The 17,182-nt window shown below is 51.7% G+C and overlaps 1 protein-coding gene across 3 annotated transcripts in view; it reads left to right on the forward strand.

Annotated features, from left to right (window-relative positions):
• The window catches only part of LOC119962096 (rho GTPase-activating protein 15-like), a 992,501-nt gene that overhangs the window by 556,043 nt on the left and 419,276 nt on the right, over nucleotides 1-17,182 (forward strand). For all 3 annotated transcript variants that reach the window (XM_038789949.1, XM_038789950.1, XM_038789951.1), the window contains 2 exons: nucleotides 2,706-2,801; nucleotides 15,767-15,902. In XM_038789949.1, the coding sequence (XP_038645877.1) occupies nucleotides 2,706-2,801; nucleotides 15,767-15,902 (232 nt within the window). The remainder of the gene's footprint in view (nucleotides 1-2,705; nucleotides 2,802-15,766; nucleotides 15,903-17,182) is intronic.

Here is a 17,182-nt window from a genome sequence, read left to right on the forward strand (position 1 = left end):
CAAGGCTGGACTCCAAAATAAACATGCTTGTGCAATAATTTTTGAAACTGATAAAGACATTGAGTTCTGTGCCCAAAAAAGCAACGCAAAATGCAATAACAGTGAACGTTCAATGATTAATTTTACAGTATGTAAAATGATTTCTTCCCAAATCGGAGATTATTTAATACTAATAATAATCGCTTATTGTTACAAGTAGGCTTCAATGAAGTTCCTGGAAAAGCCCCTAGTCGCCACATTCCGGCGCAACCGGTACGAGAATTGAACCCGCGCTGCTGGCTCGGTCTGCATTACAAACCAGCTGTTTAGCCCACCATGCTAAACCAGCCTGCAACTGAGCCAGCCAATCATGTTTCTGCCCACACCACAGTGCTGACATGGCTCTAATGGAAACTACCAATGACGTTCACTGTGTCTGCGACCATGGTGCCCCATTCCTCCTTATCCTTCCTGACTTCTCTGCAGATTTTAACATGTTTGCCCATTATATTCCTTCAGCACTTCCCTTCCATTGTGCAGCTGAGTGGGACTGCCCTCACTGGTTTCCACTCTTACCCCCTCCAATCATAGGTATGCAGAGAATATCTTGCAATGATTTATTTTCTCTATCTTGCATGTTTACCTCAAGCACCCCAAGAAGCTTTCATTGGATTCCTCCCGTTTCCTATCTAAACGTTGCCCCTTGGCGACATCACCTGAAGGCATGGCATTGGGATCCACATGTGCACTGATGATACCCATTTATACTTCACCACGCCTCTCAACTGTCGCTGTGGTGTTAATCACCCGTCAGGTCGACAGTTCAGGAAAAGACACAATTCCGCAACATTTTGGTTTTTAAAAATAAATTTAGAGTACCCAATTTATTTTTTCCAATTATGGGGCAATTTAGCATGCCAATCCACCTAGCCGGCACATCTTTGGGTTGTGGAGGCGAAACTCACGCAAACACGGGGAGAATGTGCAAACACCACACGGACAGTGACCCAGAGCTGGGATTGAACCTGGGACCTCGGCGCCATGAGGCAACAAGGCTAACCCACTGCACCACCGTGCTGGCCTCAATTCTGCAGCATGAACACTGGGAGGAACAAAAACCAAATATCAGTCTCTCTCCACCAGTTCCATTTTCCTCCATAGCTGCAGTCTCAGGTTGAACTAAATTGACCGCAAACTAAGCAACAACCCCTACCCCCCCCCCCCCCCCCCCCCACCCCCCTTCTCGAAGGCTGGCCTACTTCTGTAACATTGACTGCCTCTGCCCCTACTTCTGTTGATCTGCTGCTGAAACCTCCATGCACGCTTTTGTCACCTCTAGACTTGACTGTTCTAATAGTTTGCTGCAAGTATCCTGTATTAGTTGTAGTTCACCCATCACCTTTGTGCACACTGATTCCTGGCCCAACAATGCCTAGAAATTAAAATTCTCATTGTCATGTTCAAATCCCTCCATGGCGTTTCCCTTCTCTCCTCTGAAATTTCCTTCTGCCATCCAATCCTCCACAAACTCTGCCTTCCACTATCCCTAACCTGTCCTCAATCACTTTCTTACTCCTCATTTGCCTGTGTGCCTTTATATTTCTCGGCTAAAGCATTGCTATTATGCTACAAAATCTGGTAAGAAATGTAAGTTAGTCCCCATAGTCATTCCATTTGTTAAATTATTGGCATCACCTGGAGTGATAGATAAAATATTTAAGTTTGAAAGAGGGCGGAACAGTCGTGCAATGGTTAGCACTGCTGCCTCATGGCGCTAAACAGTGGGCTAAACAGCTGGCTTGTAATGCAGAACAAGGCCAGCAACGCAGGTTCAATTCCCGTACCGGCCTCCCCGAACAGGTGCCGAAATGTGGCGACTAGGGGCTTTTCACTGTAACTTCATTGAAGCCTACTTGTGACAAGCGATTATTATTATTATTACCCCTACCATTGTGCCAATATCCCACCTTCATTCCTGATTGGCCACAAACCGCTATCTGTTTTCCCATGAGAAATAACATTTCAAATAGCTCCCATTATGGAATAGACATGAAAAGATATTTCTCCTGCACTCATGTTCCAGCTTAACCACCCTGTATATTTTCCATAGACGATACCTCAGGGAGGTCTGTCTGTGTAATATGATTTTTAGTTTTATAGATGAGTTGTAATTAACCTGGCCTTTCTTCCGTTATTCCAACATCTACCATAGTTCTCATCAGTAAGCACCCCATTTTTTTCACTTTGCATCAACAGTAACAAGCAGCTCTCGTCAACAAGGCAAATGAGAAATGAAAGAGTTAACCTTTTGCTTGAAAACCTTTAGTCAGAATTCAGATTTCCAGCATTTGTAGGTTTCCTTTTCTGTCTTCTTAATTATTTGTTTTTTTTACCCTTTAAGGCCAGAAAAGTGAATTACAGCATCTGGTTTAATGAAACTTTCCCCTCAGCTTTGGGCAGATGTGCACGTAATAAATAATTCAGGGTGGACCAGTGGAGAGGCACTGATTGGTCTCCTATTATCATTGTATCATATGACTACCAAGAGAAAGAAGATTATATGGACCTCAGTCGTTTTTCATCGAGCAATTCCTATGTTGTTGTCAATTAATGTTGATCTGGGATTGTAATGAACTAAGTGCTGACCCATTAGATTGCTATGCTTTTCCTGTGTTGTTCACAGCATTAAACAAAATTACACACCGACTTTTTTTTTCTTTTCACAGCTCACAACCGTCACAGGGAATGAATTTCTTCTCCAGTCGGACGATGATAGTATACATGATTGGTACAAGACCATCAAACATGTGATTGATAAATTGGTACGTATAATGTTGTTAACGCTATTAACTAATATAGCTTCCCTTGGAAACAAATGAAAGGATTTTGTATATTTTTTCAATCTGCCTTAAAAGTTGCACAATAAACATTTTTAATTTTTTTGCCAAAAAAATACTTTCCCATATATTTCCTCAGCTTCTCAAGCTCTGATCAGCCCCTTTAGACCATGTTTCTTTTGTTTATAGCTCCCTGTGGCATTGTTAATCCCTCATTGCATATTTTCTATAAAATGGTTTGGCATGATGTTTTTAAATTTAAAACAGACCTGAAATGACTCAAATAGGACATAATGTGCATTTGTAAATGTGCATTTAGTTCAGCTACACTAATATGTAACCCATAAATCTATGCCTTGGCTTTACACTAACATTAGCAAAATAACCCTCGTCAAAATTCATTCATTACAAATCATTTCCCAATTAGATTGAGTTCTTCATATTTGACACAAACAAAGATGTTGGCATGATATAATGCAGCACCGAGAACAGGCCCGCTATCTAACAGGACTCTGCGGGTTTTTTAGGCTTCGGTTGGGAACGGCCGAAGCCGTACTGACCTCATTTCCTGCACTGGCAAGTTGAGCTTGCCCATGAAAAAAGACAACTTGAAGGACCCCATTTTAAAATAAGACCCCGATCCTTTGGCGTTCTCCGCCCCCCCCTCGCCACTGATCCCACCAGAGTCTCTGGCCTCACCCACTTACCTCTTCGGGTCCTAGATGGCAGTGCCAAGGTGTCGAGCTAGCAGTGCCAAAGAGCCTGGGGGCCTGTGGGAGTGTCAGCGTACCACCCTGCCCAGAGCACAACCACCCAGGTGCCTTGAGTAGCCTGGGAGACCCCCAGGTGGCGTTTTGCTTTTTTGTGGACCAGTGCTACACGCCGCCCTGGCAAGGTCTCCCAGGCGAGGCTGTTAGTTCCCAGGGCTCGGCAGCATCCGGCATGGACATATTGAAATGAGCCTCGATGGCCGTCAAGGCGATGGTCACCCTGAACATCTACACGACGGGGTCCTTCCATGTGCCAAGTCGGGATCTGTCCGGGTGCAGACCTCGGTGCACAGGGGCGACCATGCCATCACAGAGGCCTTATGTGCCCAGGCGGACCGATACATCTAATTAAATGTGGACTGAGCCCAGCAGGATTCCAGGGCAGTGGGGTTTGCCACCATTGCCAGGATGCCTCGGGTCCAGGGCGTGATTGACAGGATGCATGTCCCCCTACGAGCAACTGCAGATGACAGACCGCTCTACACTAACCCAAAAGGGTTCCACTCGATGAACATGCAGCTGATAAGTGACCATCAGTTGAGCATCATGCATGTCTGCACCTGATAGCCAGGCAGTGTGCACATCTCCTTCACCCTGGCACACTTGACAATTTCTGACATGTCCGAGAAGTCCCCCCGGCTGGGGGGTTGGCTCCTGGGTGACAGAGGTTATCCACTGTGGTCTGCCCGCTCTGATCGCCTCCAGGTTCACCGACTGGGATGGGGGGATAGAGGGGGTGGGGGGCATTGGCCAGGGGCACAGACACCTGATCCCAACACCTCACTCCCTCATATACCCCACCCCAGCCACACCCCACCTGCAGCCCCCTCCGTTATACGTACCTACCGCACTACGAGCTGGGGGTCCTGGGTTGGCAGTAACACCAGGCCTGGTCCATGGGATGGAGGATGAAGACAATCCACTCTGTGATGAGCTCTGGTGCTCCGCATCGTATGACGACATCTGACTCCTGCCCACATTAGCACTTTCCACTGTCTTCCTGGGTGATCCCTGCATGCGAGCTAGCCATTCCATCACACGGTCGCATCGCATCCCTAGGGTGGCGGTGGTGGGGACGGTCAGGGGGCAGGGAGTGCGGGGAAGGTGGGTAGCATGGGTCCGCCCATTCACCTCCCCTCTGGCCAGTCCAGACCAGCCCACCCCTCACACCCAGCAGACAAGAGCACTGAGGCAGATTGTAACAATGATAACAGGTGTTTATTGTGAACCAATATATACAGGTTTGTGCCCGAGCCCCTATAACTAAACTGTGCCCTAGACCCATGCCAACTTAACTGGTGTCTATTTTTCTTGTCTTATGGGCCCTAACGCTATATCTAGGTGGGTCCCCAGATGGTACAGCAGGAGTGGAGGTGGCCTGCTGTGATCCTTGCCTTGTGACCTGGGTCCCCATTGATGGGCGTCTTCTGGGGCATCCGAGCCTGGATGGGCCCAGCTGCTGCTTTGGTGTCCCAGTGGCGTGATGCCGCCCAGTTCTGCCCGCTGCCCACCAGATGCGCCAGGGACAGAAGGAGGCTAGGGGAGGGGAGGGGGGGGGGGGGTGAGTCCCAGGTGCTGCGGTGTTCCGGCACCTCCACTGCAGGAGTCACTGGCACAGGCCCCATCACCACCTCCTCCCTCGGGGTGCCCGATGGCCCCCTAGCTACTCCAAGGAATGGGGGTATGAGGGAAGTTATCCCCTGAGCCTCCCCCGGCATCTGGCGCTGCTAGTCCTGGAGGCCCTCGCTGGTCTCAGCCAGGTTCTGCCAGCTCACGGCCATGGAGCACAGGGAATGGACCACCTCCGTCTGGGACTGGGTTGGTGTCACATCAGCCAGTGACTGCGCTATCTCCCTCTGGGAATGGGCCAACTCCCCTTTGTCTGTGCCATGTTGGCCTGCACCTGGACAATGCCACCGGCGTTCCCAGCTATGGCCTGCTGTGACTGGGCCATGCTCAGAAGCACCACTGCGATCTCCAGGTGGCTCTCGCACATGGTTGCCTGTGGGTCGGCAGCCCTGTCCTGGGCCTCAGAATGTACAGAATGCCCCAGGCCTTGGACATGCTGACCCACAGCCAAAACTATCACTCCCAATACCTCCACCACTGACGCCATCCGTGTGGTGTTGGCCTGGGTGGCACGCATGGTTTGCAACACCTCCTGCTCTTGCACACGGTTAGACTCCTCTGACAATCCCTCATGTAGTCCGTGGTTCTGCGATTGCATATCCACAATCGATGGGACTGTCCGTTCCAGAAGCCCAAAACCCATCTGGATGGCAGCTAGTTCCTGGCGTCAGCCAGGCCTCTGACGTCCGTCCCCTCGGGTATTCCTACCACCACCTGCTGTACCAGATGAGCAATGGGGTGTGCACCAGATAGTGTCCGAGGAGCCTCTTCACTAAATTGGCCAAGTGAGGTGAGTGTCTCTGGGATGGTGGAGGGTGTTGAAGGCAGCTGTGACAGGAAGTCAGTGTCATCCTCAGACTCGAGCTTCGGGGTGACTTCTCCATTGCCTGTGTCTCGCCCATGGCGTTCTTGTGGCGGGCGGAGCAGAAGAATCCAGCCCTTTGTGTAAGAAATATAGAATCCAGCCCGGCATCTCTGACAGTGCAACCTTCCCTCATTACTGCACTGGAATGCCTGCCTGAATCATCTGGGACTCACAGTGCAGCCTTCCCTCACTACCGCACTGGAATGCCTGCCTGAATCATCTGGGACTCACAGTGCAACCTTCCCTCACTACCGCACTGGAATGCCTGCCTAAATTGTCTGGACTCACAGTGCAACCTTCCCTCACCACTGCACTGAAATGCCTGCCTAAATTGTCTGGGACTCACAGTGCAGCCTTCCCTCACTACTGCATTGGAGTGCCTGCCTTAACTATGTGGGACTTGATGTGACCATCAATTTACTCGGAACACGATTGGAAGTAAACTGTGGTTTTAATAGACTTAAAACTGAGCCTGCCTGCGATCAGAAGAACTGAGGGCAGCACTTTATACTTCCGGTAGTTGGAGGGGCCATGGGCGGGGCCATGGGCGGAGCTGAGGCTGGAGCCCTGTACAAGCTCCTCATCTCCTCCTGTGGGGAGAGCTGCGCAACGGCTCACAGACAGAGCCCACAAGGACACAATACAATACAATACAGTGTGAATTACATTCACCACATTCACCCCTGTAAAAATAATCAAGTCCGGCGGGGATGACGGGTCTACAGGTTGAGCCGGTCCAGTGGCCGAGTCATCCTTTGGGATCTAAGGAGCACCGGGGTTGCAACCTCTTCGGGTGGCTGGGTGGTGACGGTCGGTGTGGGTATGAGGGTGGACTCCGGGGGTGATTCGGTCCGAGCTCCGTTCCTGACCGGTGTGACAGGTGCAGGGGGGCTCAGGAAAATTATAGGCGTGGGGGCGCAAAGCATGGGGGGGGGGGGGGGGTTGGGTGGGGTGTAGTGTGAAGGGTACCTCGGCGGTGGTGGTTATGGTGGAGGATCCTGCAGGCGCCAGGTCCCGGAGGGAAACGGTGTCCTGATGGCCGTCAGGGTATGCAATGAAGGCGTAGTGGGGGTTCGAGTGAAGCAGTAGTACCCTTTCTACTAGTGGGTCCGTTTTGTATGTCCGGACGTGCTTCCGGAGGAGAACCGGGCCCAATGTCCTCAACCAAGGTGGGACCGAAGCCCCCGTGGTAGTGCCCCTAGGGAAAACAAATAGTCGTTCGTGAGGGGTCTGGTTAGTGGCAGTGCACAGGAGGGACCTAATTGCATGGAGTGCGTCGGGTAGCACCTCCTGCCAGTGGGAGGTCAGGAGATGTCTGGACCGGAGAGTCAGTAGGACGGTCTTCCAAACCGTCGCGTTCTCCCTCTCCACCTGCCTGTTACCCCTGGAGTTATAGCTGGCAGTCCTGCTCGAGGCGATGCCCTTGTCGAGCAGGTACTGACGCAGCTCGTCGCTCATGAAGGACGGACCCCTGTCGCTGTGTATGTAGCTGGGGAAACCGAACAGGGTGAAGACACTGTGCAGGGCTTTGATGACTGTATGGGAGGTCATATCGGGGCACGGGATGGCAAAGGGGAAGCGGGAGAATTCGTCTATGGCTTTGAGGAAGTACACGTTTCGATTAGTCGAGGGGAGTGGCCCTTTGAAATCGATGCTCAGGCGTTCAAAGGGCCGGGAAGCCTTTACCAGGTGGGCGTTGTCTGGTCTATAGAAGTGCGGTTTGCTCTCCGCGCAGATCGGAGAGCAACCCCTGGTGATGGCTTTTACCTCCTCGGTGGAGGAAGGCAGATTTCGGGCTTTGACATAGTGGGTGAGCCAGGTGACCCCCGGGTGGCAGAGGTCATTGTGGATAGCCTTTAGGCGGTCGTTTTGCACGCTGGTGCATGTGCCGCGGGAAAGGGCATCTGGGGCTTGTTGAGCTTCCCCGGTCGATATATGATGTCATAATTATAGGTGGAGAGTTCGATCCTCCAGCTCATGATTTTATCGTTTTTTATTTTGCCCCTTTGCGAGTTGTCGAACATGAAGGCAAAATAAAGGCAAAATGAAGTCTATTAAATTGATGTGACCGTCAATTCACTCGGAACACGATTGGAAGTAAACTGTGGTTTTAATAGACTTACAACTGAGCCTGCCTGCAACCAGAAGAACTGAGGGCAGGCTCACACGGCTGCAGCACTTTATACTTCCGATAGTGGGAGGGGCCATGGGTGGAGCCATGGAGGGAGCCGAGGGTGGAGCCGTGTACAAGCTCCTTATCTCCCCTTGTGGGCAGAGCCGCGCAACCACTCACAGAGCGCACAAGGTCACAATACAATACAGTGTGAATTACATTCACCACAGGACTCACAATGCAGCTTTCCCTCACTACTGCACTGGAGTGCCTGCCTAAACTGTGTGGGACTCACAATGCAGCTTTACCTCACTACTGCACTGGAGTGCCTGCCTGAACTGTGTGGGACTCACAATGCAGCTTCCCCTCACTACTGCACTGGAATGCCTGCCTAAACTGTCTGGGGTTTGAACACACAACTTTGTCACTGAGACTTTTCAGTAACTCATTAACATTTCGTTAAAGGTTTTTTAATTGTGATTTTGATATGCAAGATTGAATACTTTTGAATTTTACAGGTGATACAACTTTGGATGATTTCCAATTTCTATTTTGGTAAAATAAATTCATTACTACCTGGAGATCATGGGCGCGATTCTCCGCACCCGCGGAAAATCGCGAAGTTGGCCGTCAAAACGGCCGAATTTTGCGACGGCCCGACACGGCCCGTTTCCCGAGGTATTCACGTCCGGGAAATGGGCTAGGAACAGGGCCGCGTCAATCACGTGCGTGATGATGCCGAAACACGGCGTCAAGACAAACACGCCCACGTGACGCCGCCCGACGCCGTAAAAAGGCGCGGGCGAGCACAGAAACTAGGCCAGGATGTCGGAGCTGAGGAGAGCAGCCCCTCGATTCGTGGAGGCTGATGTGGAGATGCTGCTTGAATCAATCGAGCAGAGGAGGGGCATCATCTGCCCACGTAGAGGGCATCGCCACCCTGCCAGCGAGGTGCGCCAGGCCTGGCGTGAGGTGGCAGCTGCCGTCAGTGCTGTGGGGCAGACCCCTCGCTCTGCTGACCAATGTCGGAAGAAGATGCACAACCTCACCAGGGCTGCCAGGGTAAGTGCCAAGAGGGTGCCCCCGGGTCACAACCATCCCTCCCCCCCCCTTTACTTAATCACCCACGTCCCGCCCTGGCACGGGGGGTGGAGGGGGATTGGGGCAGAGTGAGTTGAGGGTGGTTCACAAAGTTGTCACAGACCCAGCGCTCTGGCCCCCGTGGAGAGATAGAACATAGAACATAGAACACTACAGCGCAGTACGGGCCCTTTGGCCCTCGATGTTGCGCCGACCTGTGAAACCATCTGAAGCCTATCTGACCTACACTATTCCATTTTCATCCATATGTCTATCCAGTGACCACTTAAATGCCCTTAAAGTTGACGAGTCTACTACTGTTGCAGGCAGGGCGTTCCACGCCCCTACTACTCTCTGAGTAAAGAAACTGCCTCTGACATCTGTCCTATATCTATCACCCCTCAATTTAATGCTATGTCCCCTCGTGTTGGTCATCACCATCCGAGGAAAAGACTCTCACTGTCCACCCTATCTAACCCTCTGACTATCTTATATGTCTCTATTAAGTCACCTCTCAGCCTTCTCCTCTCTAACGAAAACAACCTCAAGTCCCTGAGCTTTTCCTCGTAAGACCTTCCCTCCATACCAGGCAACATCCTAGTAAATCTCCTCTGAACCCTTTCCAAAGCTTCCACATCCTTCCTATAATGTGGTGACCAGAACTGCACGCAGTACTCCAGGTGCGGCCGCACCAGAGTTATGTACAGCTGCAGCATGACCTTGTGGCTCCGAAACTCAATCCCCCTGCTGATAAAGGCTAGCACACCATATGCCTTCTTAACAGCCCTATTAACCTGGGTGGCAACTTTCAGGGATTTATGTACCTGGATGCCGAGATCTCTCTGTTCATCTACACTACCAAGAATCTTGCCATTAGCCCAGTACTCTGCATTCCTGTTACTCCTTCCAAAGTGAACCACCTCACACTTTTCCGCATTAAACTCCATCTGCCATCTCTCAGCCCAGCTCTGCAGCTTATCTATGTCCCTCTGTATCCTATAACATCCTTCAGCACTATCCACAACTCCACCGACCTTTGTGTCATCTGCAAATTTACTAACCCATCCTTCTACATCCTCTTCCAGGTCATTTATAAAAATGACAAACAGCAGTGGCCCCAAAACAGATCCTTGTGGTACACCACTAGTAACTGAACTCCAGGATGAACATTTGCCATCAACCACCACCCTCTGTCTTCTTTCAGATAGCCAATTACTGATCCAAACCACTAAATCACCTTCAATCCCATACGTCCTTATTTTCTGCAATAGCCTACCGTGGGGAACCTTATCAAACGCCTTACTGAAATCCATATACACCACATCAACCGCTTTACCCTGATCCACCTGTTTGGTCACCTTCTCAAAAAACTCAATAATGTTTGTGAGGCATGACCTACCCTTCACAAAACCGTGTTGACTATCGCTAATCAACTTATTCTTTTCAAGATGATTATAAACCCTATCTCTTATAACCTTTTCCAACATTTTACCCACAACCGAAGTGAGGCTCACAGGTCTATAATTACCAGGGTTGTCTCTACTCCCCTTCTTGAACAAGGGGAAACATTTGCTATCCTCCAGTCTTCCGGCACTATTCCTGTCGACAAAGACGACATAAAGATCAAGGACAAAGGCTCTGCAATCTCCTCCCTGGCTTCCCAGAGAATCCTAGGATAAATCCCATCTGGCCCAGGGGACTTATCTATTTTGACATTTTCCAAAATTGCTAACACCTCCTCCTTTTGAACCTCAATTCCATCTAGCCTGGTCGACTGAACCTGAGTGTTCTCCTCGACAACATTGTCTTTCTCCAGTGTAAACACTGACGAAAAATATCCATTTAACGCTTCCCCTATCTCCTCTGATTCCACAATTCCACTCTGATGCAATGGTCTTATTACAACTTGACCCCCAAACTGTGCCAGTATCTGAACGGCCTGCTGATACCTGCCGTATTGTAATGATCTACCTATGCCCCCTCCCCCAACAGGACAAGACCGCTCACAACACCCGTGAGCGGAACAAGACTGGAGGGGGTTCGCCCATCCTGCACCCCCTCACCACGTTTGAGCAGAGGGCACTGGACCTTGTTGGGGGATCTGCCACCCGGGAGATCGCACAATGCGAGGTTGGCGGAGCTGCAACAAGTGAGACAACCCTGCATGACAAACACCCCCCCTCCCCCATCCTCTGTCCCTTCACACACTCTGCCCACTTGGACACCTCCCCCATCCACTGTCCCTTCACACACCCTGCCCACTGGGACACCTCCCCCATCCTCTGTCCCTTCACACACCCTGCCCAGTGGGACACCTCCCCCATCCTCTGTCCCTTCACACACCCTGCCCACTGGGACACCTCCCCATCCTCTGTCCCTTCACACCCTTCCCACTGGGACCGTCCAGCGCCCGGCCAAGCGAATCTAAATAACTCGTTTCATTCTCTTCCCTAGGACGTGATGCCGAACGACCAGGGCCGTCTGCCTCCAGGCGGACACAGGCATCTGCCCCCACCTCACCCGGGGCCGCACGACAGAGGGTGCCCGATCAGCGGGGAGTCCCATCCTCTCCAACCGAATCTGTGGAGCAGGACGCCCAGAGGACGGCGACACAGCCAGAGAGAGAAATGGCCCGCGAACGCCCTGCGGCCTCTCAACGGGCCGTGAAATAGAGGAGGCATCAACCCAAGACGACCTCGAGCTTGCGACACAGCTATCTCCCACACCATCCACCATCCCAGAGACACTCACCCCGGCTGGCCTATTTAGTGATGAGGCTCCTGGGTCACAGTCTGGGTCGCACATCACAGCTGAGCTGGTACAGCAGGTGGCGTTCGGAGCAGCCGAGGGCCCGGACTGGCGGAGGCCAGGCCAGACCCAGCATGCAGCTGGCTCCCAGACGTTTTCCGAGTTCCTGGAGTTTCTCAACCCACCCGCACAGCCGATGCATCAAGAAACCCAGGGACACAATGACGGGATGAGGGCTGTCTTCCAGACTCTGCAGACGCTGTTAGAGGAGTCGTACCGCGTCCACGAGCAGGGAGTGGTGCCGCTCGTGGCAGCAACCCAGGCCGACACCGCACGGGTGGCATCCGCGGTGGAGGCAATGGGTCAGGTTATGCAAGGTGTTGGGCTTAATGTGCACGCGTCATCCTCGGCCCTGGACAGAGTTGCCCTCTCACAGGCAGCAATGCGCCAGAGCCAAAACGACATTGCCGGCATGCTGCGGACCTTGGCCGAGTCTCAGCAGGTCATGGCCCAGTCGCAGCACGCCATGGCACAGTCCCAGCAGTCAGTCGCGGAGAACATCAACCGCCTGACACATGTGCTGGATGGTGTCATGCACTCACAGGTTGAGACGCACAGTCCCTGGCGGGAATGTCTAACTCCCTGGACTCCGTCTCTGCAAACCTTCGGATCCTGGTGGATACCGTTGCAGGCCTCCAGGACTGGCAGTGCCAGGTGTTGGTGGCGCGACGGGGCACCTCCCCGCTCGCACCTCTGTCCCAAAGTGAGGCCCGGGGGCCACCAGGCTCCCCGAGGGAGGAGGAGGTTTCGGGGCCCGTCCCATCAACTCTATCACGGGACGTCCCGGAATTCTCGGCCTCCCCCCGTCCCATCCCTGGTGCATCGGGTGGGCAGCAGGCAGAACAGGGTGGCACAACGTCACCCGGGACGCCCGCAGAGCAGCCTGGCCCATCAAGGCCGGGTCGCCCCAGGAAACACTTGCCGAAGGAGAAACTAGTCGAAGGGGGCGATTCGCAGCAGTCCTCCTCCACTCCTGCTGTATCATCTGAGGAATCACTTAGAGTCTCTTAGACGTAGTGGTAGGGCCCGTAAGGCAACAAAGAGAGACACTTAGTAAGTTGGCACAGGTGAAGGGCACAGTTTAGTTGTAGGGGCTAGGGCACCTGTAAATGTTTGTTCACATTAAACGCACTGTTCCACCTTACTTGTGATACCGTGTGATTGTTCCACAGCCACAGGAATCGTGATGGTGACCGAGTGTCGCTGGGGTTGACGAGCGGTGAAACTTCGGTGCCGGGTGTGCAGTCCCTTCCCCCCCATCCCCTCCCACAGCTAACCCACGCGGGCACGTGATAGAGTGTCAGTGGCGATCTCAGCGGCCACCAAGGTGGATGGTTCAGCTATTGCCATGGGTCAGACTCTCTCTAACGATTCTGAGCTCACAGCTCTTTGCAGAGCGGGCTGTCATCATTCCACATGGCACTGATCACACCCGCTGACACAGCCATCGATGTTGTACCATACCGTCTGGACCCAGTGGTAAGGGTGATGTCGAAGTGGAGCAGTGTACACTGAGAGGGGGTGGGGGGCTGTGGTGGTGGCAGTTGTGTGTTGACCCTCTGCACGACTAGCGATGCAGGTGGTGGTTTGGTGTTCAGCAGGGACGTCGCATACGACGCGTGAACCGTGCTGCCACCAAGGCGTCGTGTGCCCACCGTGCTCGCCGGGTCTGTCGTGCTGCCTCCTGGACATCACCAGCACCTGGGTCGTGTTTGCGTGCTGCGCCCGCCACTCCGCCAGCTTCCTCCTCCTTCTCCTCCCTCTCCTCCTCCTCCTTGGTGCTGACACCACTGCCACTGGCTTCTCCCTCCGCCTCCTGCAGCAGGTCATCTCCCCTCTGCATTGCGATGTTGTGCAGCGCACAGCAGACCACAACAATGCGAGCGACCCTGTCGGGCTGGTACTGCAGGGCCCCTCCGGAGCGGTCCAGGCACCTGAATCCCATCTTCAGGACGCCAAGGCAGCGCTCCACCACATCGCTGGTTGCTGCATGGGCCTCGTTGTATCGAGGGGGGCAGAGAAACGGGACATGTTCGACGGAGGTTAGTCGACACCTCGGCAGCCGCCTGCCACGGGATACCTGTGTGTCCCGGTGGCCTGGTCGCGCTGCTGACACGCGGGCAGCCTAACCCCTGGTCACTTTCTGCATCCAACGGGCAGTTAACTATGTCCTCTTCACCGGTGCGTCAGTGGCCTGTGTCCGTAAGCCACAGGGCAACCTGCGGCCATGTCCTCGTGACCGGCACGCCATGGCATGGTGGCAGACATTTTGTAACCGGGGTTGGACGGGTCACTCGCTCACTCTCTCCCTACCCTCCCCCCACTCCCACTCCCCCCACCCTCCGTCTCCCCCACTCCCCCCTCAGTCTCCCCCATTCCCTCCTCCGTCTCCCCCACTCCCCCCTCAGTCTCCCCCACTCCCCCCTCCGTCTTCCCCACTCCCCCCTCCGTCTCCCCCACTCCCCCCTCAGTCTCCCCCACTCCCCCCCGCTCTGGACCCCCCTCCCGTTCTCGGGGATGCCTTCCCCGTTGTGGCCAGACTCCAGCAGTGCGCTGAGCGGTGCGCTGAGCGGTGCGCTCACCTACTCGAAGCTGTCGTCAGCCAGCACGACTGGTTGACGAACTTGAAAACCAGGTGTGTTGGCCGACGTGAAAACAGTGCGTGATGACGTCGGGACTTCGGCCCATCCGGGCCGGAGAATAGCGGGGGGCCAATAAGTAGCGATTCTGGTCGTGTCGGGGGCGCATTCATGGCCTTTGCCGGAAATCTCGACGTGTAGTTTGTGCGGGGTTCGGAGAATAGCGGGAGGGCGTTGGACCTGCGCCGCCTTGAAAATTTGCGCGGCCTGCTATTCTCCGAACCGGCGTGAGTGCGGAGAATCGCGCCCCATATGTATTGGAAAAGAGTGGATATTGAAAATTAAGATTCAGGGCAGTTGTGGAGTACCATCAGTGATATCAAGCAGGAAGCCCATCATTCAGGGAACCAAGGATGGGCACTCTACGCAGCGTTCCAAATGTTGCTCTACCCTAAGAACAAATAAAATATGGTTTTTTTTAGCAATTTTGCATTGTGTGGGCATAATAGAAAATTTCAGTGGCATCAACTTTTGCATCAGGGGTGTTTCACCTTTATGACCCATCAATAGTGTGGCGGGTAGAGGGCCTGATCATGGTGTCTAATAGCATCTGGAAAATCCTTAAGTGAAGACTTATCTCTACTTTCTGAACATAATCAGATGAATTATACATGATGGTTAAAACCTATAAACCTCATCGCTGTGAAACTTCTCAGCAGTTCACATTGCTGTCCATCCACTTACATTCTCAGAAGTATTTATTTTCTTCCTCTTTCCTCATCATCATACCATCCCTCAATCAAAAGATTTGGAGAGAGACATACTCAAAGTAATGCTTTGGTACTAGCTGGTATACTCTGTGAAAGGTTACAGTCGGCTGTTGGTTTTCCCTCTCGATGTGGAGGCATCACTTTGGTCCCATCACTTTGGATCTGGCGCAATATGGGAATTTTGTAATGTGATGAATCCGAGGCAATAAAGCTGAGTCATTCTGTATTACTATTTGTATTATTCTCCAGCTTCATTTAAAATTGGCCATTGGCACATGTACTATGTTCATGAGATATTTTCCAAATGCATTTTCTTATCCACTTGTGTCATTGCAGTCAAAGAAGGGAGGCTCCACATCAGGAATCAGCATCTGGAAAAGCTCAAGCAGTGAAGAACTGAACAGGAGTGAGGGGGACAACAGCAATAAGTCAAATCCAAAAGAACCAAAGCCTGAACACAGAAAATCATTGAGTAAGTAATCTAGTATTACCGTATCTTGTACATATGCTTCTCTTTAGAATGTCACATGAAATCATATTCTGCAAATACATCAACTTTTTTAAAATTTTGATCACGAGATGAGAAGGTCGCTGGCAAATTAAAGCATTTACTGCGCATCTCTAATTGCCCTCAGGAAGGTGGTGATGGGCCATCTTTTTGAACTGCTGCAGGTGTAGGTACACAGCTTGGGATGAAACCAATGACAGCGAAAGAGCAGTGATATAGTTCCAAGACAGGATGGCGTGAGGTTTGGAGAGCAATTACAGGTGCTGGTGATTCAAGGAGTCTGCATTGTTCTTCCAGATGGTAGAGGTTGGTGGGTTTGGAAAGTGCTGTTGATGAATTGCTCGCTTTGTCCTAAATGGCGTCAAACTTGTTGAGTGTTTGTTAGAGGTGCACTCATCCAGCCAAGTATCCCATCATACTCCTGACATGTCGATGGTGGACAGGCTTGGGCAATCAGGAGGTGAGTTACTGGCCACATGAATGGCAATTCTCTTACCATAAATCTTCCAACAAAAGGGAGGCTATTCAGCCCATTTTGTCTTTGATGGCAATTCCACATTGGAGCTAATTGCTCTCATCCCATTGGGCTGTTCATTCCCCATACTGTTGGACTTTAATCTGGTGTTGTAAGACTTCTTACTGTTCCTTTTCTAAACAAAACCCCCAAAAAGTCAGGAGTAGTTAGGGATGACCACTGCCCCTTCCTGCATGATTTCAGCCATTTCTGTTTCTAAAGGTGGTTATTGGAAAATCGCAGTTGAGACAACCAAAACAGACAAACTAATCATCTGGAAAATAACACGCAAAGCTTTGCTCAACAACAGAGTTCCCTGCTCTGTTATGTTCTGTCTTTCTGCGCAGAAATTTTTTTTTTTTTTTTTTTTTTAATTTTTTTTTTTTAAATTTAGATTACCCAATTATTTTTTCCAATTAAGGGGCAATTTAGTGTGGCCAATCCACCTACTCTGCACATTTTTGGGTTGTGGGGGCGAAACCCACGCAGACACGGGGAGAATATGCTTTCTGCGCAGAAATGTTCAACATTATGATTCCTTATTGCTGGAACTTGAAAGTATTCCTAATCTATTGCCATGTCCACTGGGACTTTGGATAAGCAAATAAGCATTTCCAAACTGTCAGTGTTCATTCTCATTTAGTTTACCAAAGATATGGCAGACCTCTGCACCCAAAGTCAAGGTTTGTTCCGGTTATTTAGTAGATTTTACAAGAGGGACTTGTATGAA

This window comes from Scyliorhinus canicula, chromosome 2 (genome assembly GCF_902713615.1).
Source record: "Scyliorhinus canicula chromosome 2, sScyCan1.1, whole genome shotgun sequence".
Lineage (NCBI taxonomy): Eukaryota > Metazoa > Chordata > Chondrichthyes > Carcharhiniformes > Scyliorhinidae > Scyliorhinus > Scyliorhinus canicula.